Source organism: Canis lupus, chromosome 9, assembly GCF_003254725.2.
Source record: "Canis lupus dingo isolate Sandy chromosome 9, ASM325472v2, whole genome shotgun sequence".
In the NCBI taxonomy this organism is placed as follows: domain Eukaryota; kingdom Metazoa; phylum Chordata; class Mammalia; order Carnivora; family Canidae; genus Canis; species Canis lupus.
In genome coordinates this window covers 49,581,295-49,597,503 of record NC_064251.1, presented here as the reverse complement: position 1 = coordinate 49,597,503, position 16,209 = coordinate 49,581,295, and the positions used below count along the sequence as shown (strand labels likewise).

Below are 16,209 nucleotides of genomic sequence, written 5' to 3'. Positions count from 1 at the left end.
GAGTAGAAATTAATGAGATAGAAAACAAAAATGCAATAGGATCAACAAACCAAATGCTCCCAATTTGAAAGGACTTATTAAATTGACAAATCTCTGCAAGATCAAGAGAAAAGATGGAGCACAAGTATGCACCAGTGAGAGTGGAGTGTGAACAGAGCCACACACCGGGCAGGACTCACAGAGAGAGAATACCAATAGCCGCATGTATCTGGAATGGTGGGCAGGATGGACACATTCCAGAGAAAGACAGAAATTACCAAAAGTGGCTCAAGAAGATGCAGACAGCTAAATGATCCTATAATCATTAGATGGAAGAGAATCAGCCCAAGAAACTCCCTCCTGTCACACATCAGGCCAGGAAGCCCTGCAGGAAGGCAGCCAGCACTGGAGGGGAAGATAATTCAGATGTTCTTCAAAGTTGCAGAGAGAGGGATGGCTCCTCTGCTTGTTTACCCGGAGGCCGGAGGCCAGGAAAGGAGGTGATGGGGGTGGGGGATGCGCTCCTGCTGAGCTGCCCTGGTTCCCAAATAGGACTGTCCAGCCAGAGCCAGCGGTGCAGGAAGCGGGCCACGTGTTGGGCCAGGCGGTTTGACCCAGAAGCGCAGGGGGTCCAGGCTAGAAATGCCAAAGTGGACACACACGAGGGGCCAAGCCCCATGGGCATCCCAGCAGCGGCAGATGTGCACTGTGCCAGGGCTTCTGGGCCCCAGGGATGGGATGAGACCCGTGCCCCTGCCGCTCCCAAGTGACGTCTCCAACTTGGACTGGACGTGACAGGAAGGGCAAAAAGCAGAAGGTTTGGAAAGGAAGGAAGGGAAGTAGCGCCACTCAAGGTGGCACGGCAGTCAGGGGAGCCCTGAGGAGCCCACGCCAGTTCTGCAGGACTGAGGACAGTGGGACAAGGTGTCCAGGGAGTGACCCACGCCGAGGCTGGGTCCCGGGTGAGTTGATGACATGGTACAGGGGCTCGTGGCGAGGTCGCACCCCATGTCCGAGGTGGATGGAGGCCCCAGAATTACAGATGTGTCGCCACCTCCCACGATGCATGGTTGGTGCAGGTCCCAGTGGACCTTTGTACCCACCTGCACTCCCCCCACCCTTTAGATGCCACAATGAATAGCCAAACTCCCCAAGGCACTGGGGGGTACGTGAGCTGAAGTCTGCTAGCACCCGGGTCCCCCCACTCAGCAGCAGGATCGGCACAGAGTCACGCTCAGGCCCGGACTCAGGGCCCCAGGAGCCCCCTGCTTGGGCTGCAAGGACACATGGCCGTGGGCGCTGTGTCTCTGTCTCTTGGGAAAAGCCGTGGCTGCCAGGTGCCTGAGGTTGGCCCTGAGGCTGGGCACATGGGCACCTCTGCTGGGCCAGCGCCAGGACTGCTGATGCCCGGACAGAAGCACAACGCCCCCCCTGAGGCCTGTGAGTCCTCGCACGCAGGCCTGGGTAAGGGCCTTGCGCCGCCCGCCTCCTCACAAGGCCTGGCCCAGAACAAGGTGCCAACAGCTCATGAACAGGAAAAGCGGCTCCACTCTGTTGATCGCCAGGGAAGAGCAACTTAAGTTACGTGAAATAGGATTTCACAGCAACAGGCCTGGCGACATGGTTGGGCTGACACAGGTGGTGACGCCGCCGCAGGAAAGCCTGGGGCTGGCTGCCTGTTCTCTCTGCTCCGAGGTGGCGTCGGGGCGAGCAGAAGCTCTCTGTCCCTCTGCGGCCCAGAGCGGGAAGTGCAGTGCCCACACCCGTTCCTTCCTTTGCCACTTTGCCTGGCTCAGCCAGAGCAGCCAGCTGCTCCCACGTCCTTGTGCCTTTGCTAAGAATGTCCTGGGGCAGTGATGTATGCTCACCCCGCATTCCTCTTCCCACCGGTTCTCAACTACGGGCATCCCGGGCAGGCAATGTGTTGAGTAACTTGCCCCGTTGCCGCAGGGACTGTGGTGATGACTGTCCCATGCCTCATGGTGCAGACCGGAGGGCCAGGCCTAGAGCCCCAGGCCCCATTCAGAGGATGCATCCTGAACGCTGTCCTCTGGAGCCACTTGGGGATCATCGAGTGTGCCAGTGAGTGTTGCCCAGGGCAGTAGCGCCCATCGGAGGCGCAAGGGGGAGCGGGCTGGGCACATCTGCAGTCGGCGGGAACAGTATGGGCCCTGAGTGGTGACCAGCCTGTGGACTTTCTCCTGGGATTCTGGTTCTGCTGGGGGCTGAGGTGTGCAGGGCCGTCCCTGGCCTGATGTAAACCCCTTGCTTTTGTGACACATCAGCTGGTCTGTGTTTCCGCGTCCCACCAGACTGGAATCTCCCATCACCTGATGAGAGCCCTGTCCTCTCCACGTGACTAGAGACGGCAGGAGGCCCCAGGATGTGCCCTGAGCGTGGGGCAGAGAGACTGGCAAGCACCTGATACAGTGCCAGGGAGCTGACCCCTGATGTCCTGGGCCCTTGGCTGCAGACTGTCCTTTCTGCTCCAGAACATGTCTGCCAGTGTGTTAACAGTGCACAAGACGGGAGGTATAAATGGGGCCTTCTTCTGTACAACCTGCTCACTTCCAGACAGCTGTGCGCACATAGAGGGGACGGGGCAGAGGGGCAGAGAACCCAGAGCAGGTTCCCATGCTCAGCACCCAGCCTGGATCCCATGACCCTGAGATGATGACCTGGGCCAAAATCAGGATGCCTGAGAGTCGGATGCCTGACCCACAGAGCCCCCAGGTGTCCCCAACAACCTGCTTTTGGACAAAACACATAGTTCATCTAATCAGAGGTTTGACATGGAAACATATGACTCAGGGGGGCGTCCATAGAGGAGGACACCAAACAGCCAGGGGGATGCAGGAAGTCCTGCTGCAGAACAAGCCTGAGGGCCCTGCCCCCATGAGGCCACAAAGAAGGTGCCCTAAATGGACACACGTACCCCACTGGCCAGCGAACAAGCATGCAGCCTCCTCCCCTGCAGACCCCAGTGGAAACACAGAATTTGTTAGAGGCTTAGATCAAAGGGCTGAATAGAAATATGTTAAGGGATTTTGGAAACCGCACGGCCGACAGGAGTCCAGGACCAGGACGCGGCCAGGGGCTCACACATCCAGGGCGGGGCGGCCAGACAAGGACCACCCACGAGGGCCGCCTCCTGGGCCTCCAGGGAGGCCTGGGCATCTCTCCCACGACACTTCAGAGTCTGTGTGTTCTGTGCCATGTGGTTCGGCTGCATGTCCCGGACCCCGTGGCTGACCTTTGCTGCCATCCACTCGCAGGCCTCTAGGGCTGGCCAGGCCCCCGTCATAATGCCCCAGCCACGACCCATTCTCAAAGCTCCTTCGTGTCTGCAGCCATGTGCCAGGGCAGTGCCACATTCCCCACAAGCCCAAACATGGCCCTGTGGTGGCCCGGTCGCCATGGCTGCAGGGCTCCCCCTCGGGGCTTACACCAAAATCGAGGTGCTGGCAGCCACGCTCTGGGGTAGAACCCACTTCTGGCTCATGAGGTACTGTCAGGACCCTGGCTCCTTCCCTCCTCCTAGGGGCCCACCCCAGCAATTTAGGGTAATCTCTGTTTCAAGGTCAATCGGTAAGTCATATCTTTAACTGCTGTCAGGCTGTGTGAAGTCACACCTGGGGTAGTTTTAACACCCGAGGTAGGGAGCTAGGCTCCCCTGTGCCTCCTCGCTGGCTCCTCAACTCCTTGACTGATAACCCTGGTCTTGGGTCCTGAGGAGCCCAATTGGCCACCCAGGTCTCAGACCCTCCCCGGTTGGGAAACAGGTGTCCTCTACAGGGATGGGGGCCAGGGTCAGGCTGGGCATGAGCACCCACTTCTCTCTGGATACCAGGACCGGGCCAGCCCACGAGGGGCCAGGCAGGGAGCCCCCCAGCTGTCATGGGCACCAGGGGCTGGCCCAGGAGGTGCGGCTCCAGCCAGGCAGGGGCTGTGTTCTCCCAGCCCTCCCCTCCTTCCGGCACCCAGGGGGCACCAGGCAGCTAGGGCAGGTCCCCCCACTCTGCTGGCTTCAGCTTCCTCACTCATGGGGTCGGCGTGACGAAAACCCGCCTGTGTGTGCTAGAGGGATCAGGGGAGCTGAGCCCCACGTGGCAGCCCCACCTGTGCCCAGGGCACCTCGTGCAGGGAACCGTGGTACCCTCAAGCTGTAGGCCCCTGGCTGGCCGGCAAACCCCACCTCCTGGGGTCCTGGGCCCTGACCTGCAGCCACAGCCAGCCCTCTGGTTAGCTTGAGGATGCTTTCTCACAAGAATGTTTGCAATTATAAAAGAAACCACACATGAACAATGAAAGTGACATTATGGCCATGTCTGTGCTCTTTCGCAGCAGTGTGACTCGGAAGGCCAGGGCCAGAAGCAGCCAGGTGACCGTCTGCAGCAGGGGGACTATGGGCCACCCCTACATGGAGCGCGACGTGGTCATGAAAAGGAGAGAGACACACACGCACACAATAGACATGAGCCCAGAAACACGGTGCTGAGTGAACGACGCCAGCCATGCAGAGACCACCACACGGACAGACACACAGAAGCCGTGGCCAGGCTGCACGGGGCGGAGGCCGATGGTATGTGAGCTGCATGTGAGTTCTGTTGCCACAAACCCGTGAAAGAGTTTTCCATTTACATTCAAACCCCTGAGTCCTGGGACTCCCCCAACCCCCTGCCCAGATTTTCTCCATGGCCCTGGAGCCGGGAGTCCCCACAAGTTGGCTCTGGCCTTCTGTGCAGTGTCCCCAGTGGCCGCAGGACAGAGGCTGGGGGTGGGGGCAGGCACACCCCCAAAGAGCCGGGAGGGTCACAGCTGGCAGACACCCAGGGGTGTCCCGGGCCCACCCTGCAGCTGCAGACGCAGCTCCTGCCCCCAGGACAGGAAGACAGAAGAGCCCTGAGCCCTGGTGGGGGTGGGGGGCACAGACCCGGCACGCTCACCTCTGCCGCCCTGCGGTGGTCATCATCGGTGCCCAGTGCCAGCACGTCCACGCCCAGACAGCGCAGGCTCCGGGCTAGTCCCTGCAGCATGTTGTCGCACACCACACGGAAGGCCCTGGCTGGGACTCCTGGGGCCATGTCCTCTTTGGCTGCAGGCTCCTGCAAGGTGGCTTGGTTCAGCAGTCCACGCCCCCCCCCCCCCCCCGCCCCATCCCTGAGTGCCCAGTGCTCAGCCCTTTCTTTTTTTTTTAAACTTTGAAAAGAATCTTGAGTGGTATGTTCTCTATGCAGATGAACGAAATGGGCCCCCAGTACGGCCTCCACATGTTTCCTGGGGGCGGGGGGCTCGGGAGCCACACAGTTTGTGCCACACTCTGCCCTGGACCTGGGTGGGAGCATGTGAGACCTGGTGTGGGGACAGGGCCGTGTCGGGCTTGTCCTCCAGGACACTGACCGCTGCCCTGCCTCCCTTCTCTCCAGGCAGGGACCTGGGCCCCCTTGTAAGCTGCTGGCCTGCCTCAGCACAGCCCTCCCCTTGTAAGGCCCTTGTTTTAAGGACAGTGACCCTCCCTGAAATTGGGAGCAAAGGGACCCTGAGGGGCTTCGCTCACCTGCCAGGCCAAGGCTGGGGCCACCTGCAGGCGGGGCAGCTCCTGGGGCCCTGACCTCTCGCTGTGTCCTGGCCTCAGGCTTTTGGCCAGGTCTTCAGACAGGGAGAAGCTGGCAGGTTCTCTGCACAGAGTCTGGTACACCTCCAGCAGGCAGTAGGCATCAGCAGCTGGGGTTGGCATGGGTCAGCCTCAGCCCCCAGAGTATGGGGCATGGGGTGTGGGGGAAGGGAGGGCATGCACACCTGCATAAACCAGCTGCTCCTCACTCAGCGGGCGCCGATCCCAGTTGGAGAGCTGCTGTGCCTTGTCCAGGGGCCGGCCCAGCACCTGCTGCACCAGGAGGCTGAGGCCTCGCAGACCCCTGGCCTCACCCCTACCTAGAGCTGGCATGTCTGCTATTCGCATCTGCCAAGACAGAAGCCCTCGAGGGTGAGAGGCCTGCCTTGGAGAATGGATGGCCATCATTCACACCGTCACTGTCTCACATGGTGGCCCTGTCCTGGGGAAGGCCCTTGACCCTTCCTGGTAACCTGTGCACGGAAAAAGGGGCACAGACAGCCTGGGCAGGCAGTACAGGGGGGCCTTGTGGCCACGGTGACCTGTCCACAGCTCTGGGGTTACCATCTGAGCCCCCAAAACTACGTGCTGAGAACTAAGAGGGATCCAAAGCAGGGCTGGTTCTGGGGAAAGCATGGGGACACATGGTGACACTCCCTCCCACGGAGCCTGGTGACTGGTGGCCGATGCAAAGGTGCTTTCAGGCCACGATCATGTCTTGACCCACAGACGCCTACCAGCCTGTGGTGAAGAACCCCGTCCTGGTCCCCATCCCTGTCCACTGACCTGCCTATGCACCTGCAGCAGGTCTAGGCCGCCCCGCAGCTGCTTCTCCACATGAGCCAGGGTGGGGCAGGAAGCACCCAGGCTCCGAAGGTCCCCTGCCATCCCATAACCTGCAGGGAAGGCCGTCAGTGGGATGGACACCTGAGGACAGGGCCCTGGCCTTGCCCCAGCACCCTCCCACTGGCGGGCGAGGGCTTTGCTTACCTAGCTTCGTGATGGAGGGATCAGAGAGGAGCTGGGACACCAGCCTACAGAAGGCCTGAGACGCCTGGCCTCCTGTTGGCTGTGAGAGCAGAGGCAGGTCCAGCAGGAACACACGGCCCCCCACCGCCACCTGCATGATTGATGCCTGGGGCCGGCCCCCTGTGCCAAACGAGGGTCGCCACTCCAGGTCCACACCGACCACCTGGCCAGGCTGTAGAGAGCTGGTGTGAACAGGTGAGGCCCACCTGGGGCTGCGGGGCTGTGGCCGAAGGCACGGCCAGCCTGCCCCCCGACCTCAAGGATGAAGCTGAGGCGAGGGAATCTCAGTTGGGAAGGCTTGACCAGCCCTGTGGGATCCTTCATGACCGGGGCTGGGCCTGTGCCCTGGTTGCCCCTCGTTCCACACGGAAGGAGTCAGAGCACCTGCACCCTCAGGCCAAGAGCCCAACCCTGGCACAGGCAGGTGTGGAGATGTTACAGGTGGGGGGCCGCTGCCAAGTGCCCGGGGCAGGCACCCGATACTTGCAGCTGGGCCTTCAGAGTGGGCTGGTATGCGTGCCCTGCTCTGCATGGGTGTCTGGAGGGGGGGGGGGGCACGGTGGACGTCCAGGCCTGGTGGGGCCTGGTGTGGACAAAGTCCCTGGAGCCAGCCACGAACCTGCAGGAGCTCCGCCTCATGCCGGGCCAAGTCCTCCCAAGAGGCCAGGAAGTGGATGTCCTCCCTGCTGATGGGCGGCTGGTAGTAACCATCCCTTCTGTCTTCCAGAGGTGCCTCGGCCCTCCTGGAAGGAGAGAGGCTGTGGCACCACCACCCGCCCCCTGCTTCCTGGCCAGGCCAGGCCCAGAGCAGACCTCAGTGGGGCAGGGCAGCTCTGGGTCCTCGGGATCCCGCTTTCATGCTCCCCTTCCCCGACTGCAGACTGTGGGTGTCTTGGGCCAGGTGCTGGGCCTGGCTGTGGGCTCTGGTCAGGAGGGGCACCTGCCTCCTGGGCTCTGTAATGTCTGTGTCCCAGGAGCAGGAACATATGTCCCCTTCTTCCCTGACTGCTGACATCCATGACTCATGGGCCCTTCCCAAGGGGTGGGGGGCGTGCGCTTTCCCCTCGCCAGCCTCATGAGCTGGGATGCTCACCGCTCCTGGAGCTTGAGCCGGCGGAGCTCTGTAGCCACAGGGGCCGACAGCCGCTCCTCGGGCAGTGAGAGGTCCAGGGCACACTGGGCAGCTGCGGCCTTGTTGTCGGGAGAGGCCAGCAGCCGAAGCAGCTCCTCCTGCAGCCACTCGTCCTGCCCAACCAGGCACTGGGGGACAGATGGGTGCGCTGGACTGCTTGGCTCTGCCCCGAGGGGCTGCGACAGTCCTGATAGCCCCTAGACCTCTGGCGGAGGCTGCTCTCTGAAGGAGGGCCGCAGAAGCCCCCACAATGGAGCTCTGTGCTGACCAAGCTGTCGTACAAGGGCCCTGCGCGTGGTGGGGCTGGAGGGTCCTATGTCCACAGCCGCCTGACTGCCTGGCCCCAGGCTCCCCATGTCCAAGTCCCAGGCCCTCTCTGGTCCTGTCCCCAGACCTGAGACTGGTACTGTCTTTCTAGAACGGTGCCTGGCCCTGCTCCTTCTCCACCCTTGAAGGGTAGGGCCTGCTCCTGACCTGAGGCTGTTCACACCTCAGGCCACTCACCCCCACCCTTGGGCTGCCAACATGCTCAGGGGAAGGTGGGGCCATGGGACCGTCCTGCATCCCCAGTCCACAGGGTGGACGCAGGAGGAGTGGAACCCATGTGGCCCACAGGCATCCCACCCATGTCCAGGCCCAGCCACCTGTACCAGTAGGGCTCCAAAGGAGGGTCCCCATCTTGGCTGAGTCCTTGAGCCCATAGGGTCAGAGGCTGCGGTGAGTCGGGTGGGGGGCCAGGACCCCACCCTCCCCGGGACTCTGAGACTCTTGTCCTCCGGATTTCTGACCCCAGGGGCCTCCATGTGCTCTGAGGAGCCCCTGCCGGGTCCAGGCAGGGCCCCCTCCCAGGGATTCTGTCCCCCAAGTAGCCTCAGGCCATCCGCTTCCCGCAGGCTGCGGGTTCCCACGTGGACGACAATATGTGGAAACCCCTCCACATTCTTCAGGATGTCCGCTGCCCTTCCGGCTGCCTCAGCCTTGGCACCCAGGGGGGACCAGCCTTCCGGGCCTTCCCCGGGGGTCCACGTTCCTCTCTGGTGACTCACCACTCACCTCACACACCCATCACTCCCGGAGGGGGGGGGCAGCTCAGTGCTGCCCCCGGCTGGATGCCACTCAGGACACCAGCCACCAGACTATTCATCCAGAAGGGACAGGCCCCTGCCCCACTAACTGGCCCATGGCTCTGAGGCATGTTACACTTGGGATCCTGTGCAGCCCCCTTCTTCCGAAGCTCTCCACCCAGGGCCAGAGGCAGCGCGGTGTCCATGATGAGCCCCACCTCCAGCCTGGCCTGAGGGACAGAAGCTCCTAGATGGTCCCATCCAGGCTGCTGTCCTGCTGGGTTCTGCGGCCCCCAGAACCCAGGTGTGGCTGTGCAGTCCAACCCTGTCTAGGTCCCTGCATCACCCCAAGGGGCGGCTGCCTCCTTCTAGGGGCCCGGGCTCACCTCTCGCCAGGCCTCCGGGGGCCCAGAGGTACGGGCAAGGACAGTGTTCAAAGATGGTCTAGAATATTCCCTCAGTGAACACCGTGGAACCTCCAACAAAGTGCGCCTCCCCCACCACTGGGGGGCTCTGTACACTAACGGAGCGTCCAGGATCCCTGGCCACTCTGGCCCTGCCTCACCTGGGGGTCCTCACACGAAGCCCAGTCCCTCAGCATCTGCCTCTTGCACCCTCCAAGAGGGGTGGGCAGACCCAAGGTCTGTGTCTGAGTCCTGGTCAAGGTGCGGCATCTATGCTGGGAGGGGAGAAGCCTTCTATCTATACTGCCTGCTCTGCAACCTCCCAGGGACATCAGAGGAGTGGAGCCAGCCGCGGGCCGATGTGAAAGCTGCCTGGGCCTGCAGACGTGGTCCATGTGCACACACACTGTCTTAGGGCCGCCTGTCCCCCAGGCCCTCCCCCGGGTCTGCACCCCCAGCTTGTGCCCGGGAAGCCCCAGGGGCACGGTGGGCATGGACAGACTCACCTGCACATGGTCAGTCCAGTTCTCCTGGGACATGCTTCCCTGCAAAAGTGAGCACCAAGGTGACCTTTCCTAGTGATAGCCCCAGGAGCCGGAGAGCACCTCACTCGGAGCCCCCCACCTGCCACAGCCTGGCATACCCACCTCCACAAGCCGCTTATAGCACAGGTAGCGCAGAGTGGCCAGACGCCGCTGGGTGACAACGTTGGGGCACAGTGCTGTTGAGAAAAGGCAGGACTTGGGGTCAGGGCTGGGAGCAGGGTCAGTGGGCTCCAACCCATGGTCTCCCCACAGGCGGCCTGCCCTCCCCGCCTCAAGCCTCTTCAGGGGTCTCCTGGAGCCCCCACCTCTGTACAGGGGACAAGGGACAGTGTGCTGTCTCTCCAGGTGCCGCTCCAGCTTCTCCCTGGGTAGGACCCTTCAGAGGTGTCTCATTTCTGCATTTCTCCCCCTGAAAGGTGAGCCCATCAGGAAGAGCCGTCTTGCTTGTTTGTTTACAAAGTGATGCTTACCCGTTAGCCTCACTCCCAGGAAGGGCAGCCATCCATCCACCTGGCCAGCCATCCAGCCATCTGGCTACTGCCCCTCCCTCCTAAGGCCAGCTGTCCTGGAAGCCTGGCAGGGTGGATGGCATGCTGACCACAGGACAGTTGGGGGCCTGGTCTTCCAAGGACCTGGCCAGGACCCTCTCACAGTGTGGCTGTCCTGCTAGCACCCCACACCCAGCACCGGGGAGCAGCCTTGTGGCTGGGTCGCTGTCCAGCCACCCTGGAGGTCAATGCTGCCCAGAGGTTGGGGCTTGCAAAGGAAGGCCAGTTACTCTTCAGACTGGTGATGGGGGGCTCTCCCTCCTCCTTCTTGCTGAGGACCTGAGGGTTCCAGACCGCAGGAGGCCACTCAGGGGTCTGGGACAACATTGCAGGGTGAAGTGGACAAAGCCTGAGGAAGGGGGGGAACAAACGAGGAAAGGAGCTATGGGCACTCCCCAGGCAGGGCATAGAGTAGCTAACGCATTCCTGCAGGAGCCATTCACCCTCAGACCTTTCAGAAACTTAAAGGATCTGAAGCATCACTTGGCTGGGGGGATACTTGTCAGAGTGCCTTGGCGATACAGTGTCACATCCACACACAGGACTCAGTTGCAGCCTGGCTGCTGGTCCAGACCTGAGCACAGAGCCTTAAGGCTAGAGGCATAGGAAGCCAAGCCCAACCACCTGATACATGCTCACCACCTGAAAATGCCACAGAATTCAAACAATCCAAACCGTATCCTGCTGACTCATCTGTGTTAGAACACCGGTGCCTAGGACAGGCACACAGGTGACCCCAGGTGCCCCTGTGCCAGGGACAGGGGTCCCTGGGGGGGGTGTTCCCTACTTGGTGCTCAACACAGTGCTCCAGCTTCCCACGTGCAGGGGCAGGTGGCCCACACTCCAGACCTCCTCCCAGTGCCTCGGACCCTGGCACCCCCAGAGGTCTTTGGTGCCGGGACCCTCCTTGGACCTTCTGCACCTAAACTCCACTGTTGGTTTTACTCTGCAGCTCAAGGTGGCTCCTTCCCACAGTGGCTTTCCCGGTGCCTCAGGAGTCCCACCAGTTGGCCAGTCTCCTGGACTCGGCCCATATGTGTCAGGTGGGGACCCCAGCCACTGTCAGTACAGCCTGCAGCTCCTTGTTCCTAGATGCCCTGACCAATGTGCACCACCAGCTTGCGGGCACCCACATACCTTCCTGCTTCTCCCATGTGTGCACCACTTGCCACCATGGGGGCTGCTGAAAATCACAAATCAAAACCTCTTGGTGATGTGCTCCTATCTTTGCAAAAGCCCCCAAGAGTGCTCTCCTTTATGGAGGAGGCGCCTCATCCAAGGGCCAGAGAAGCTACATAATTTCTCTAGAGCGGCAGAAGCAAACATGACGACACTTAAACCTCCAAGTGACACAGAGAAACCAGTCACGACCAGAGATGGTGGTGAAATGTGGATATAGACCATAAAACAACCGTGACCAACACACCCAGAGAAAAAGACAAAATCAGAAATGCGTTCAAGCATCATGAAGCCATATAAGGTGAAATAGCAGAAGTGAAGAATAGTGAAGAAGAACCACATTACAACTTCTGGAGCTAGATCCAACAATCGAAATGCAAATGAGGGCTGTGTCTTGTGGTTTGGTGGACACAGACAAGGAGAGGCTCAGTGAGGCGGGAAAGCACCTGACAAGGAAGCCATGGGATAGCTATGGCTCATGGATGGTGTGGGGAGAGGGTGAACACGCACTCAGGGGTCGGACAGCAGGGCAGCAAAGTGGGAGAAACAATACTTAAGGAGATCATGCCTGCCGATCTTCCAGAACCAAGTGAAGACAGCAGTCCACAGGTTCAAACAGCCTAACACACACCAAGCAAAATAAATACAAAGAAAACCTGTAATGAGTCTCCTCACAGTGAGACCACAGAACATCAGAGACAAAGAGATGACCCTAAAAATAGTCAAAGTGGGGGGAAAAAAGAGAGAGAGAGAGATTCCTTTCAGAGACAAGAAGTTAAGATTTCTTCCTAAGCACACATCTTGACCCAAAAGACTGACATCACACAGCATGGTCTCTGATCACAGTGAGATTAGGAGCCCCCACCAGAAACATGACTAGAAGTCACACAGTTTGGAAACTAAGAAATACATTTCTAATGAGCCCATCAGCAAAGAAAACCACAACAGAAACTTGAAAACATCTAAAGCTGCACCATAATGGAAATAACATCTATTGAAACTTGGGGAATATTTTAAGAGGAAAGAGGGCTTCATGTTTAGCCTGCTGGGCGGAAGGGGCGGGGGGACCAAAAGCTAAAAAGCCAAAGCAGACAAACGTAAGCCAGGATGAACAAGTGGCATCCCATCAACTACGAATCAGCTTCTGCGTGGCAAGACTGACAGGTGACATAGGGCATGGGGGGAAACATTCGCCCAGCACCTATCTGATGAAAGGTGAGCATTCAGAAGGGACAAGGAACTCCTGCAACAAGAGCAAAAAACCCCCAAATAACCTGATTTTAAAACAGGCACAGGAACTGATTAGACATTTTCTGAAGAAGACATCCTGACAGCCAACAGGCACACGCCATGGCCAAATGCAGCACCAATGACCAGGGAACACACATGGCCATCATTCCAGCAAAGCTGGGACACGGGAGGGCAGGGCAGGGCAGGGCAGGGCAGGGGGCCAGCATCTCAGTTGGTCCAGGGCCCGTGGTGGGCAGGCGCTGGGCCTGCGGGTCCCACTCACCTGGGTCCAGGCCATGCCGTTCTAGCAGACTCAGGACCTGCTGACTCAGCGCTCTGGGACTCAGCCTCTCCAACCTCGGGGACATCACCTGCGGGTGCTGCCTGCAGGGACACAGACACGTCTCTGGGCTGGCAATGACTTTCTTTTTAAAATGAATACATTTATGACTTGTATTTCTGTCAGGGTCACACATGCACACACAGAGGTCAAGATGCAGGTGATTCCACGAGAACCACCCACAGGAAGCACGGTACGTTACTGTCTCACCTGCTCCAGACACCTGCATGTCAATTTTGTCCCGTCTAGTATCTGCCTCTGTGTTTCCAAGTAACATACTCGCACGTGATCTCTTGGTTGTTCGGTTTCAGGTGTTTCACAGGGACGTCTCACCATGGGAGGCATTTGGCTGTCACCCCCTACCTGGCGTCTGCAATCCACCCAAGTCAGGACACACCATGCCTGTGACAGTCTGGTGAGCAGGCCAACACAGTCAGCGCAGGCCACGCTCCCGTTCTCTTTGGGGTAATATTTGTCTGTTTTTATCACCTCCTCAGTTTCTAGACCTGAGGGAGGACCTGGCCAGCCCCTTCATGAGTGCATGAGGAGGTGGGGCCTCCTCACCCTGCTGGCTGCGCACAGCACACCTGCAGAAGTAGCTGGACATGGCGCCCACCCGAGGTCAGTAGTCAGCTCCATGCTAGTGGGGGGTTCAGTTGAGTGGATACGTTGTAGTTGAAAGAGCTCTCCCTCAGCTGGGGGCAGGTGGTGCTCCGGGAACCCCATCCGGTGTCTGCTCGCCCAGGGTCTGCAGTGTAGGTCTCACCCACTCCGGCTGCCCAGCACCACCTGCTAGGCCTGGCTCCCTGTCCTCTGTCCTGGGCACCTGGGGGGTGAGCCCCTCCTTATTTTTTTTCCTGGGGTTCCCATTATTTAGATGTTAGGCCTTCTTGACAGTATCTCTAATTTTTCTTTTAATCATTTCTGATTTTCTTTTTCTTTTTTCTCTCTGATTTTCATTCTGTTCATCAGTTTTGTACTTTTGGGAAGACATCTTCAAATTTGTCCTCCAAATCTTGACTGACATTTTTGCTTTGTGGTTGTATTTTTTTTTTTTATCTTTTTAAAGACTTTATTTATTCATGAGAAACAGAGAGGCAGAGACACAGGCAGAGGGAGAAGCAGGCTTCCTATAGGGAGCCTGATGCAGGACTCAATTCTAGGATCCCGGGATCATGACCTGAGTGGAAGGCAGACGCTCAACCACTGAGCCATCCAGGCATCCCTTGGTCGTATTTTTTATTGACAAGAGTTCTGTTCTGGGTTCTGAAAGCTTACTTGACACTGCACAGAGCCTCACCCCTGTTCTCAGCTGTGCCCAGACACAACAGCCTGGGGTCCCCAGCTCTGTCTGACCAGCATGGAGTCTGGGTCCCCCAGCCCTCCCTCCCAGCATGGAGGTGTGAGACCTCATGTGCTCCTCGCGGCCATGGGCTCAGCTTCTCAGCCTGCCAAGTGCTACTGCCTGACCACCTGCTGTCCCTGCACCTCTCAGTATCTTAGTGTTTTCTTCGTTTTAAAGCAAAGGGGCAATAACATGTACTCATGTTTACCTGCCAGAAACAGGTAAACTTTTTAAAGCCTAGTGTGTTGAGGTATAACTGACACACAGCAAGGAGCGGGGATCATAGGTGTGCCTGAGGACCCACTACCCACAGCTCACCTGGGATGCTCAGCCCCTGCCTTGCCCCTCGGCCTTGCTCTGGCTGGTTCCTGCAGAGACTGTGCACTAGGTGCTGAACTTCCCACAAAAGGGATCATGGAGTCTGGACCCTCAGGTCTGGACCATCTCGTACAACACTGAGTGTGTGGAGTTCCTCTATGCTTCGTGTGTACTGTGCACATCCCACTGTGTGCGGCCCACCATGCGAGGCCCAGCTGTGGCTGCAGACAGGTTCCTTGTCTGCTCTGCTATTGACAGACATGTGGATCTGCCCGGGGCTTTGGGCCCATGAGCATACACAGGTCTCTTCACAGACCATGCACCTGTGTGTCGTGGGCTTCTCCAGCAGGGATTTGCTGAGGCGGTCCTAGCACAGGTCTAGCTGTGGCCAAAGGTGCCAAAGAGCATACTTGAGTGGCCAAGCCACAGCAGACCCCACCAGCAGGGGCTCCACATCCCTGCTAACGTTTCCATTTTAGCTATTATGAAGGAAGCCATTGTGTCTTTTTCAGATATTTTCTTCTGCTCCAACCTTGTCTTCTCATTTAAAAAAATATCTTTGAGCAATCTCCACACCCAATGTGGGGTTCAAACCCAAGACCCGGAGATCAACACCCTCATGCCACGCCAATGGAGCCAGCCAGGTGCCACTCTTGTCCCTTTCCACATATGGAGTAACAGCAATGACCCCACACTAGACGTCCTGGCGTGGTGCCACACGTGCTCTGTCTGCTTCACAGCACGTTAAGTCACAGCCCTTGAATGCAGGCAAAATCAGTCCTATTTTAGGAATGAGGAAATAAACCCAGAAAGGGAAAGTGACTTGTCCATAGCTCCGGGGGCGTGGGCCCAAAGCCAGGCTGAATCTCAAGAGGGATGGTCCCAGGGCTGGGTGGCTCAGGGCACCTCCACAGACCTCCAAGCGCTACTTCACACTGTGGCCACCCCAGACACATGGCCATCCCTGTGCCCCACACGCAGGTGACATCCTTGTGTCATATATGGACGTAGTTGAAAGGAACCCACAAGGGCTCCAGGCGTGCACAAGTGAGGGTCACAAGGTGATGGGATGAAGGAAGGAGTAATGGACAGGCACCGTGACTCCCAAAACTGGGTAAGAAATGGTTCATGCAACATGGAGAATTATTTTTGTTCATCTAAGAGGGTTACCGGTCTCTCATCTGGTTCCAGCCCTGTGTGGCCTCTGGGCTCCAGAAGCAGGCCCCTCTCTGGCTGAGCTTGCCGATGTGTGTGTATGTGTGCGCGCACGGGGCATGCACAGGGCTTTCCTGTGTGCCTGATGCCACCCCTGGGCCTCCATGCGCTCACCTGGCAACAACTCTGATGTCAAAGTCAGGCTGGCACCAGGAGTCCAGGAGGGCCAGCAGCCTCCTCTGCAGGTCCGGGAAGCCAGCTACGTAACGCTCCACAAGGTTCACCTTGTCCTGGAGAAGCAGCGGGATGCTCATCTATGACGGAGCA

The 16,209-nt window shown here is 58.8% G+C and overlaps 1 protein-coding gene across 21 annotated transcripts in view; it reads right to left on the bottom strand.

The window, feature by feature from the left end:
• Nucleotides 1-16,209, bottom strand: part of EXD3 (exonuclease 3'-5' domain containing 3) — an 81,110-nt gene that overhangs the window by 24,334 nt on the left and 40,567 nt on the right. For 19 of the 21 annotated variants that reach the window (XM_049114914.1, XM_049114916.1, XM_049114919.1 and 16 more), the window contains 11 exons: nucleotides 16,057-16,196; nucleotides 13,008-13,108; nucleotides 9,870-9,943; nucleotides 9,729-9,767; nucleotides 7,716-7,882; nucleotides 7,242-7,365; nucleotides 6,584-6,794; nucleotides 6,380-6,489; nucleotides 5,779-5,941; nucleotides 5,537-5,703; nucleotides 4,926-5,084 (listed from right to left, as the gene is read on the bottom strand). In XM_049114914.1, the coding sequence (XP_048970871.1) occupies nucleotides 4,926-5,084; nucleotides 5,537-5,703; nucleotides 5,779-5,941; nucleotides 6,380-6,489; nucleotides 6,584-6,794; nucleotides 7,242-7,365; nucleotides 7,716-7,882; nucleotides 9,729-9,767; nucleotides 9,870-9,943; nucleotides 13,008-13,108; nucleotides 16,057-16,196 (1,455 nt within the window). The remainder of the gene's footprint in view (nucleotides 1-4,925; nucleotides 5,085-5,536; nucleotides 5,704-5,778; nucleotides 5,942-6,379; nucleotides 6,490-6,583; nucleotides 6,795-7,241; nucleotides 7,366-7,715; nucleotides 7,883-9,728; nucleotides 9,768-9,869; nucleotides 9,944-13,007; nucleotides 13,109-16,056; nucleotides 16,197-16,209) is intronic. The other 2 variants (XM_049114917.1, XM_049114918.1) reach the window with 2 other exon arrangements.